The sequence below is a fragment of the Trifolium pratense genome, linkage group LG5, assembly GCF_020283565.1.
Source record: "Trifolium pratense cultivar HEN17-A07 linkage group LG5, ARS_RC_1.1, whole genome shotgun sequence".
Taxonomy (NCBI): Eukaryota; Viridiplantae; Streptophyta; class Magnoliopsida; order Fabales; family Fabaceae; genus Trifolium; species Trifolium pratense.
This window is the reverse complement of record NC_060063.1, coordinates 38,180,007-38,192,269: the sequence shown is the minus strand read 5'-3', so window position 1 is coordinate 38,192,269 and position 12,263 is coordinate 38,180,007. Positions and strand designations below refer to the sequence as shown.

The following is a 12,263-nucleotide window of genomic DNA, read 5'->3' as shown; positions in this document are numbered from 1 at the left end:
CCTTAAGCTCGCCCATTCTGTTGTTCGAATAACATCTCTCTCGTCCCTTTAGCTGTGACCGGGAGCAGATTCCCCACTGACTGGGAGACAAGAGACATGGTTGATTTACCCCAGGTGACTTGCCATAATGTTATTTAAGTGTATAGTTGTCTGTGAACAATCTCCAATAATTTATTACATTTATTTGATGCAAAATGAGCTAAAATTAAGCTCGGATTGAAAACCCATGAAAGATCAACTAAATGAGGAAAACAAAATGGACTAATAATAATTACATCACAAAAAATTGTACTTCAAATTTATCATATTAGATAATTCAAGCAAACATAATGTATTTATAAACCATAAGCATAATTGTCTCTTATAGCCAAAACATCTCAATCACTATCCAACCAAACATATTCTTACAACAAAAAACATTCAATCTTAAATCACAATTGTTCAATAACACAATAATTGAAATAAAAAATACTAAAATTAAGCAAATGAATCATATATGGCCATTTCAGCAACAAGCACTTTACTTCACCACCATTTTTCAGACTCATTCAACGGGATCAATAATCTTAATTGTCCCATCTGATAGTGCAATTGCAAATTGATTAGGCACTTTTGGGTTTGCTGCAACAACGAGAGGGTACACATTTTGGCTGCAAAAGTTAAATAAAAATTTAAGGATTAATATTCTGCATAAAATAGGCAAATATAATCATGTAATAAAATTCCAAGCATGTGTTCCTTAAAAAAAAATAAAAAAATCCAAGCATGTGACAAAAAATGCAACATTTCTAGTAACAATAAAAAAACATAGAATAATTTTGATACACTGTCAGTGTAAAACTTTTTGTACCGTCATTCAATCACAAACCATTTTATTTTTTATTTTTTATGATTGAACGGTTATGATTGACTAACAATATAAAAATCTCTATATTGTCGGTACATATGAATCAAGGAAACTATCTCTACACAAATAGTTATCTTAATATAAGGAAACTACATAAGTTTAAGCATATGAAATTGTTCAAAAACCTGGTTGACGGGGTCTGATATAGGTATGCAGATGGAGCAATACGACGTCTTAGTATGAGGCATCCAGCATCAAATATTCCGATGTTTCCATCCGTAAATGTTGCATAAATTTGTTCAAAATTTGCCGAGTAGGTCGCAGACGATATGGCACAAGCTGACAACCCATCATCTTGTGGCAGCCACTGTTAAATACAAACATAAATAAATTTCAATTTTCAAAGAAAAGTACTATTAATTTCTAGCGCTAGTGGTTGGTTCGGAGAATGTGTGAGAATAGATGCGTACATGAATGATCGGTTGCATTCTTGAAGCATCGTATATTACTAGCCGTGTCTCATGGCATGCCAGCAACAGCTCTTGATTACTGTGAAATTGAACTTTAGCCTCACTTAGAGCCGCATTTTCACCAGTTCGCAATTGGATTGACGATGATTTATTCATAGACCATGCGTTCATGTTCCAAGAGATAAGCTACAAATACAAAAAACATCAAGCACATATTATTTTTAATGACCAAACTCTAATTCAAAATTGTATTATGTAAAAACATAATCTAAATCTGCTAGGACAGCGTCGCAGTTTCCATAGCGGATTCATTGAAATCCGTTATGGTATAGAGCTGCTATTTGACAAAACTGACTAATATTCTAACATAAGTCATGGTTAAACATACCTGAGCATCAGCGCTTGCAGAAACCATTATATTCTGTCGAAGCGAAAAAGCTATACTAGTAATGTGCTTTTGATGACCCTTCAATTCCGCTATAACCTAAAAGGCAAAAAGGTTCGAACAATTATATGATTCTTGAAATTGTCTAAATTTAAACTTTAGATCTCCTTAATTTCTAAATTAATTACCTCGCCGTGCCTAATACTGAAAATATGAATCACAGAATCTTCCCTTCCGATCGCAGCAATGTTATTGTCTTGAGGGATGAAAGCAATGCACGTTGCAGCCGGTGGAGGACTCATAAACTGATACAATACCTGAAATTCAACAATAATTTGTCACAAACTCACACTCACAAATACTAAGATATGTAACATAATATATATTCATAAAAATTGCTAGTTAGCTCACTTTATATGATGACACCATTTTGAACAATGAAACAATTCCGCCACATGCAGCTAAGCCATATGAATCATTATTTGAAATGTCCAAGCAGGGAATCGCGTCCTTATTGTTCGGGACATCATTAGTCATAAAAATACCCTTTTTCGGTGTCAATTGTTCATGCTTAGCTCTTGTCATCTCCTTTTAAACCAACACAACAAAACTCAGTAATGTTTTAGACATAACGAAATACATGCATATACATATGTAACAGAAACTTTGGCATAAAAAAATGCATTTAGGCGCCGCATATGTTATATACACTCACCTTTCCGGTAGGATTGGATTTAGTAAGTCTCCAGTTCCACATCTTCATAACCCCTTTTGAACCAAGAGCTAGAAGAGCAGTTCCAGGTTTTGTGTATAGAAGACAAACCTTCGTAAAAGATAAAATAATTATGATCATGAAATTATTGACACAAAATTCATTAACGAGTTACTATACCGGGACCTATACTCTCCTCCGGCATAGTAACTCTCCGGCATAAAAGTTGACCAGATAAAACATCTTTTGCATAAAAGTAAAGCTAAGGTTGTAGAGGGTAATGTATACCTGCTTGTTACCGGGACCTATACTCTCCGGCATAGTAGCACTTCGACACTGAGTATGATGAACGATTTCCTTCAACTTCCAAGGTTTAGAAACATCATTTGAATTTCTTCCGTTCTCCATGCTTCTAGCCATAGCAATATCTGCTTCTGTCTAGAATAGATGAATAACAAAATGCATAAATTGTATGTTTGATTCTAATATATATCAGATAATCGTCAGTGAGTTCTACTTTGCAAATACCTCTGCAAAAGTTGGTGGTAACATAAGCCGTCTTATTTCATGATCTCTGACCGGTGCATGGGTAATCGGTGTTCTTGTATGCCTCAGAATGTTGGCTGCAAGAAGTTGAATAACACATGAGTATGAAAAAAGATTATATTAGTTCCTCAATGGTTCAAGTTATGGAATTAGAAGTGACTACTTCTCTAAAGCTTTTGTCAAGAAAAGGGGCACCCACACAATCGTCGTAAACTAGTTTTACACTGACATCCAATGAGAATCAAATATTTTAGTTTTAGCAATATCAGGAATTCTTATTGGATGTTAGTGTAAAAATAAATTAGATCGATAGTATATTTCCATTAAACTTTTATGGGACAAAAAGTGATCAAGATATATACCTAAATTTGAAGGACCAGGCAATGCTAAAGCTTTCCTCGCAACAAGTGGTCGAGAAGATGAGGAAGGATTTCCATTCACCATCCATGCCGGTAAAGCATTAGCCTTAGGAGCTACAGCGGCTGATAGAAAAGGCTGCACAAAATTAAGTAATAATAAGAGGAAATACAATGTTATAAAAAACAGAAAATAACAATTTTTTAAATTTTGTCAAAAAAAAAAAAAACAATTTTATAAATGGACATGAAAATAAATAGAAAAACTTTCAGACCACAACTGCCCGAGATCGATGATTTGCAGCATTTGGTTGATCACAAGAATGATCAGTTAAAATCGTTGCAATGTGTGGACTTTGCTGCGGATTTCTGCACAACATATGCTGCCAATTCAATCTGGATAGAGAACATCGAAAAAATTTAGTCAAGAAAAATATGATTAATGAAGCTAAAAAATATATAACATGTCATTAACTGAAGAAATATTAACTAAATTATTTACCCATGATTTATTAAGCGTCGCAGCCGCGACTCACTCAATTTTGGAAGCTCAAGCTTATTATTGAGTCTGTTATTAAGGTTAATCAACCTTTTAAGCTCAATCATTAGTAGGAATCTAGCTGATCTCACATCTTGATATTGTGAAAGATGTATATTCTCTCTGCATTTAAATCAAGTCCATATTTAAAATGCAACTAAATTTTAATATCTCTATTGGGACAAAATGGATTTGTACAATAACCTAAAAAAAATTGAAAGCAAAGATTTACCTAAGATTGTCAAGAGTTATCAGATTTGTTAATTGCTTGTATAATGCTTGATCATATGTTGAAAAGATTTTCAAATCTTTCGCCAAAATTTCAACAGCCCTTATTTTATCATTACTGTGCAAAAATGAGATAATTTAAACATTAGAAAAACAATAGCAACAAAGAAATATTTTAATACACTTACACAATCTAATGTTTAAGATACAAAAATTAATTATGAAGACTATAATTATAATAAAAATAACTGTAATAATATGAATATAATTAGGGATTTAAAGGGATCTGGGCCATGATATAATTTTTTTTTAATGTTGCAAAAATTGCAATGTAATATCAAAGATTTTGACCTCAATCATTAATATGACTACATTAATATGACTATTATTTAAAACCAATAGTTAGGGTTTCAAATAGAGTTGCTAGACTACGATCTAAGGTACAATACAACAATTTTTCATCTAAGGTACGAAACCTTGAAAAATGACCATATTTGGCTGCCCTTCTCGACAATATCAAGAATCAAGGCACAATTACTATTGTAAGTACTATCTAAAACCAGATGTTGATTATTGTTGGAAATAATATAAAATTAATGTGGCTATATCCTAACAGCTTAAGCTTTTGGGATAATCGGTTATTTGACATTGTATCAGAGCCTCTATGACTAAGTGGTCTAGAGTTCGATTCCCGCTCCCCTCACTTTCCGATTAAAAAGTGGAATTTAAGCATATGGTAGGTGGGCCTATGCATTATCCACGCTTTAAGCCCAAATGGGCTCTTGCGTGAGGGGGCGTGTTAGAAATAATATAAAACCATTAATGTGGCATATCCTAACGGCTTAAGCTTTTGGGATAATCAATTATCTAACAATTATGATGACAATAAATACTAGTATAAAGATAAAGAACACTACCTGTCTAAGGCTTCGTAATATTTTTGTTTTCTAATTTCAAAAAACATTTTCGTGGAGAAAGCATTATCGCCGATATTTGTAAATCCGCCAAGGTAATTTTCACACTCGTCCCAGCATCCACCAAGTACTTTCGTTTCAAAATATTTTAGATTAAAGAAGATGGATGATTCTTGCTCCATCCTAAACACACAAAAAAAATACACATTTTTCCAATTTCAATTTACCATTCAAGTTAATTACTCACCATCTATAAAAAAACCAAAAAAAAAAAATAAAAAAATTTAACCAATAAATAAAAGATCTTTACTTGTGCAATGTCTCCTTCAAATTCTCTTCATCAAGAAATTGAAGAACGAGCACCATCATTTCCTGGTTCAAAGACAAAGCTTCCATTTTTCTAGCTCCAAGTAAGTGATGAGAATCAAAACACCATCAAGAGAAAAAAAATGATCACATTTAAAATCACAAAGTTGAAAAATGTGATCTTTTTGTTTAGTAATGTTTTTTTTGTGCTTATATGAAAATGAAAGAGAAGAAATGGTTAGTGATGAAAGAAGAAAACAAACCTAACACAAACGGAAAGAGTGAACTTCGCGTTTCCTAGATATGTGTGTAGTTTGTCTCTCATATCATCATACTTATATAGATATAAACCGATAAGTAATTGTGCTTATCATACTAGAAAAAAAAAAGAAAAGAAATTTCATAGAAAAAGAGAAAAAGGATAATAGAAAAATCTCATTGACAACAGTACCACGTCACTCTCTCTAATCCTAATTATAAGTAAATTTTACTTGTTAGGTTCATCGGAATGTTGACGTATTCAAACTATAATATAGCCCAAATACATTAGTTTTTCAATTAACCTAAAAAATACAAATTCTCATATAATTAGGACTGGTGGGAGTATTATTATTTTTTTTTATGGGAATTTAATATTAATATTATTATGCAACTTTTATTTTTGAAAGAAATTAATATTATGTATCTAGATAATTTATTTTCTTTTTTTGAGGCTTGTATCTATCTCAAAATATCTAATCTATTATGGTAAATTATGTCAAAAGAAAAAGAAAAAATATATTTTATGGTAAATGCTTTTTTCCCTTCTTTATATATAAAATTACTTAAAAAACATATCAAAATAAAAAATTACTTTTATTCTTTTGACAAATCAATATAAAAAACTAACTTTTTCTTTTGACAAATCATAATAAAAAATAAGTTAATGAATAAGGTACTAAAACATAATAATTTTAGCTAAAAATATAAAAAAAAAATGTATTATTTTTACAATTATTTATATTAAAAGTGTTAGAAACACTATTATAAAAAAAGTGTTAGAAAATCATGCTACTCTCACTATTTTAAGGTAAATACGAAAGGTACCCAATCCAAGCCCGCTAGTATTTTGAAAAAAGATAATGTAAATAATTTTGTATGGTTTTATATGTATTAACATCTTCTCTACCTTGAACTATAATATGCAAGCCTTAAATATATTATCCCTGTATTATAATATCAATATGAAAGCATTAAATATATTATAAAAAAATATGGTAGGTTATAAAGTAGTATCCTAATCCTAATAAATTAAACGTTTGATATATTACCGATCGTAGTTGGTCTAGTGATGGTTGACATTGAACTTGGTAAGGAGGATCACAGTTCAATCCCCCACAAGCGTCGGGAGGGGGTTTGAATCACGTGATGTCAGAACTAATCATCGAATCGGATTAGAAGTGAACCGAATACTGATGGTGAAAAAAAAATTCAATATATTATCCCTGTATTTATTTAATAGAGTTATTTGTAATTAAATATTTTTACTAATAAGAATTTCATTTTTTTTCCAGAAATTAAATATTTCAATTTATATTAATGAGTATTCTTCTAATTAATTTTATATATTACACCTCTTTCGTTCTTTTTTATAAGAAACATTTGAGTTTTAAGTTCATTAAATAATTAATGTATTTAGTCTATATTATCAACCAAATACATCAAATCTTCAATAAAACTAAAAATAAGTTGTTTCTTATAAAAATGACCCGATGGAATAATTTTTTTTTATTAAATAGCTTAGTGGCTAGAAAATAGTGATTTAAGAATACCAGCGAGAGCACTGCCAAAGACCTTCATCGTCTATCATATTCTCATGATAATATATATAATGAAAAGAAAAAAAAGTAATTACAAGAGAAATAAAAAATGGAGGGACGTAGATACAGATCCAGTATAACCTAAAAAAAAGTGTAGATCAACCCAATGGGTAATGCAGATAGAGAAATCATCACAAATAGAACCAACCTAAAGCAATCCCAACCATACTGATACAACAGCGAACTTAAATCAGCGATGTTGTGCGGCAAAGTGGGAGAGGAAAACAGGCGGCGATGTGGAGGCTGAGTGTTTGCAGAAAAGAGCCGTTTTGACTACTCAAGAGTAGTGTCAAGGGTTTCTCTTAGAAGAGGATGCCAAAGACATTTATCGTGAACCAACTGCAAATGAACTGGACCAAACCAGAAAACTTGTCGTTTCGCTATTGAACCGACATGTTTGGTCCAATTTTTTTAAAGTTTAATCTATACCTTCCTGTGAAACACGAACACCTCTATAATTAGGCGTGTCGCAGTGTTCGGCACGTGTCGGACAACTCAGACAAGTGTCTAAAACAATTTATTTTTTCCTTAACTCCGACACTCATTGGATCAGTATCTGACACCTGTAAGAGATACTTATACAACACTTACCAGACAAGTGTCCCAAAATAAACTTTTTTTCTTTGCTTCTACTCTTCTTAGAGATATAAACAAAAGTTAAAGATGGTCGAAACAACAATGTTGATCAACTAAGAGTTAAAAACTTAACATTTTGATACCGAAATTTATGCTTTTTCGATAGTATAAATAAAGATAAACATGATTTTTAAGCTAAATTTTTAAGATGAAAAACAAGTAAATTTACTTGTTTTTTTAATTTATTTTAGGGTAAATGATCATTTACCCCCTGTAAAATAAGCAAATTTTCGTTTACCCTCCTATGTAGATTTTTTTCTATTTACCCCCTGCAAAATATAGATTCCCTCATTTTGCCCCCTGGGTGTACAGTAGGATATGTGACTGTGCAAATCTGTTGACGTGGGTTGTACACATGGAAAAAATAATTTATATTTATTTTTTAAATTCCACGTAAGATAATATTTTTTTTAAAAAATAAAAAATAATTTTTTCCTACAAAATAAAAAAAAAACCAATTTTTTCCCAAATTTTTTTTTAAAAATTTCCAACAAATAAATTTTTTCCTACAATTTTTTTTCTTCTTTTAAACGAATTTAAAAGAATTTCCAACAAAAAAAATTCCTCCCAAAATAAAAAAATGATTTTTCTTATTTTGCTCCCAAAATAAAATTTACTCCGAAATAAATTTTATTTCCGAAATAAAAAATTTAAAGATTTATTTTCAATTCTTTTTGAATTAAAAAAACATAATCTTTATTTTTTAAAAACAAAACTTTATTTTTTTGTTAATCTCTTTGAATTAAAAAAAAATAGAAAAAGAAGTTTTATTCGTGTTTTCCTCTTCTATCAAAACTATTTTTCCTTGAATTAGAAAAATAGAAAGAAATAGAAGAGAATAACGAAGTAGAAGATAATTTCGACGATTGAAGAAGACGACGACGAATACGATCACGATGGTGGAAGCAAACGATTCCTGCGAAGATTATGTTTTTTTTAATTCAAAAAGATTTGAAAATAAATTTTTATTTTGGAAATAAACTTTATTTTGGGAGCAAAATAAGAAAATTAGTTTTTTTATTTTAGGAAAAAAAAATTGTACGGAAAAAAATTATTTGTAGGAAAAAAATTTATTTGTAGGATTTTTTTAATTTTGGAAAAAAAATCGTTTTTTTAATTTTGTATGAAAAAAATTTAATTTTTTTTTTTGAAAAAAATATTATGTGACGTGGAATTTAAAAAATAAATATATATAATTTTTTCCACGTGTATAAGTCACGTCAGCAATTTTGCACAGTCACTTGTGCTGCTGTACACTCAAGGGGCAAAATGAGGGAATCTATTTTTTGCAGGGGTAAATAGAAAAAAAATCTACGCAGGGGGTAAACGGAAATTTGCTTATTTTGCAGGAGGTAAATGATCATTTACCCTCTATTTTAAAACTCGGTATGCTAAGTAAATTTACTTTTTTTTTTTTAAGCAACTAAGTAAATTTACTTGTGTTCATACTACTTGATTTGATTTCAAAAAATGGGGAGGTATACTTGGCTTTAGCAGCTGCCTTATCTTTATGCCCTTTCAGTCTGCAAGTACCAACAAAATGTCTTGGAATCTTGTAAACATTGTTCCTAAGATGAGGGTAATTTTGGTATTTGATGGATTGAAAACAGGACTTTCATTCTCAACTCTATGTTGACAATTCTCTATCACCTTAGCTTCTTCCTTTGTTAGTTAATGTGATGATTTTATGTTAGTGAAATATGATAAGGTAGTGGAAATTATCTAGTGTAAGTGAAGAGTTACATTAGTAAATTGTCAATGTTATTAGTAGAAGAACTTAGTGTTTAGTAGAGTGTTTAATCATTGATTAAGCACCTAGTAGTGGTGACTCTTTGATAGTTATAATCATCACTACTCATGCTATATATATTCATGTGTATGAGATGCATTTGAAATAAGAAAAAATATATGAATATTCAGCTCAAAAAATACTATCCTACTCTAAATTATGCAACAATATAGTTTATAATATATAGCACCTCTAGAATACCACCAACAGAGTGGTATCAGAGCTGCAGATCCTTGCAGCTGCAGCAAAAACAACAAAAAATATGGCTTCCACAACCAACCCTTCCGCAGTTTATAGTAATGTTAAAGTTCCTTTGTTTGAAGGAGAGAATTATGATTTTTGGGCTGTTAAAATGGAGACTCTATTCACCTCTTTGGATGTTTTGGAGTTCGTCCAAAACGGATATGAAGAACCAGCACCTAAAGCAAATGAAAAGGATGAAGAATCAAGCACCCGACTTGAAGAATTAAAGAAGAAGAAGATCACAGATGCTGGTGTTCTCGGGATGATTCAAAGAGGAGTCTCTCTATCCATTTTCCCAAGGATTATGAGAGCAAAAACATCAAAGGAAGCATGGACTATTCTACAACAAGAGTTTGAAGGAGACTCAAAGGTGAGAATTGTGAAACTTCAATCTCTTAAGAGAGACTATGAAAATGAAAGAATGAAGGAGCATGAGAGTTTGAATGAATACTTCAACAAACTCTCTGAATTGGTGAATCAAATGAAGTCACATGGAGAAACAATAGATGATCGCAAAATTGTTGATAAAATTCTGATTAGTTTGACAGAAAAATTTGATCCTATGGTGGCTGTTATAGAAGAAACTAAGGACCTATCAACTATGTCAGTTCAAGGGTTGATGGGGTGTTTGAGATCTTATGAGCAAAGGTTGTTACGACGTTCTGAAAAATCCGTTGAGAGTGCCTTTCAATCTAAACTCAACATTCAGCCCAACAATGGTGAAAATAAGCCTCCAACACAAAATAGAGGTGAGTCTTCTAGAGGTGGCAGATTTGGAAGAGGTCGAGGTATAGGCAGAAACTCACGAGGTAGAGGAAGAGGCGCGAATGATGGAAGATGGCATGAAGGAGCATCAAATAAATGGTGCAACATTTGTAAAAGTAACACTCATGCAGAGAAGGATTGTTGGAACAAGGGCAAATCACAATGTTACAATTGCAAGAGATTCGGGCACATTCAAAAAGATTGTCGTTTTGGCAATCAGCAGCATGCTTCATTTGCAGAAGGAGAAAATGATGAAGGTAATTTATTCTTTGCTTGTCAAAAAGCATTTCAAGAAGATAAAAATGTGTGGTATTTGGACAGCGGTTGTAGCAATCATATGACCGGAAAGAAAGAAGCTTTTATCAACATTGATTCTTCATTTGGCTCAAAAGTTAAATTGGGCAATGGAGAACATGTTGAAGTAAAAGGCAAAGGAAGCATTGGAGTTACAACAAAGCAAGGAAACAAAGTTATTCATGACACTCTTTATGTGCCGAAGTTAGACGAGAACTTGTTAAGCATCGGACAACTTTTGCAGCATGGCTATTCTCTAAATTTTGAGAATCTTGAGTGCAGAATTTTTGATTCAAAGAGAAGAAATGTTGCTGTTGTAAAAATGACCAGCAATAGAAGTTTTCCACTTTCTCTTAATTATCAGAAAAATATCAGCATGATGGCTAGAGAAGATAATGACTCGTGTTTGTGGCACAAAAGACTTGGGCACTTGAACTACAATAGTCTCAAGTTGCTTTATCAAAAGAAGATGGTGTATGGGCTGCCAATAATTGAAGAAAAATCTGGTGTGTGTGAAAGATGTATGCTTGGCAAACACCACCGCCAACCATTTCCAAAGGGAGGAGCATGGAGAGCTAAACAAGTGTTGGAATTTGTACACACATATGTGTGTGGCCCTATGAATACTTTGTCCTATGCCAAAAATAGGTACTTTATCTTGTTTATTGATGATTTTACCCGCATGACATGGGTATATTTTATGAGACAAAAATCTGAAGTTTTTGGAATTTTTAAGAAGTTTAAAGCTTTTGTTGAGAAACAAAGTGGTAGGTTTATAAAAGTGTTGAGAAGTGACAGGGGGAAGGAGTACACCTCAATTGAATTTCACAAATTTTGTGAAGATGAAAGTGTTGAAAGACAGCTCACTGTTGGCTATACACCTTAGCAAAATGGTGTATCTGAAAGAAAGAATCAAACCGTGAAGGAGATGGCGAAGTCTATGCTGTTTGAGAAAGGTTTACCTAAAACCTTTTGGCCCGAGGCTGTTAATACTGCTGTGTATTTGCTGAATAGATGTCGAACAAAGGCTGTATGGAATAAGACTCCATTTGAAGCTTGGAGTGGAAGAACACCTTCAGTGAACCACCTTAAAGTTTTTGGGTGTGTTTGCTATGCTCAAATTCCTAAACAAAAGAGGACAAAGCTGGAAGAAACAAGTGAAAGATGTGTCTTTATTGGCTATACTTCCATGTCAAAAGGCTATAGACTTTATAACATGAAGACAAACAAAGTGATCATTAGCCGGGATGTTGTATTTAATGAGAATGCTTCTTGGAATTGGGAAGAAGACAAAACGGAGGAGAAAACAGTCCCTGCAATTTTATTACAACAAAATTCAGCTGCTGAAAATGAGCAACCAGCCCCATGTACACCA

The 12,263-nt window shown here is 32.0% G+C and overlaps 1 protein-coding gene across 1 annotated transcript; it reads right to left on the bottom strand.

Annotated features, from left to right (window-relative positions):
• Positions 1-544: 544 nt before the first annotated feature.
• LOC123886597 (topless-related protein 2-like) lies at positions 545-5,392 on the bottom strand. Its single transcript, XM_045935903.1, has 15 exons — positions 5,307-5,392; positions 5,000-5,179; positions 4,087-4,200; positions 3,819-3,977; positions 3,592-3,712; positions 3,323-3,455; positions 2,943-3,037; positions 2,703-2,852; positions 2,418-2,525; positions 2,114-2,290; positions 1,891-2,019; positions 1,706-1,801; positions 1,318-1,503; positions 1,033-1,214; positions 545-650 (listed from the first exon to the last, which is right to left on the bottom strand). Exons 1-15 carry the CDS (start codon positions 5,390-5,392, stop codon positions 545-547), a joined length of 2,022 nt encoding a protein of 673 aa, XP_045791859.1.
• Between the last annotated feature and the right edge of the window lie 6,871 nt (positions 5,393-12,263).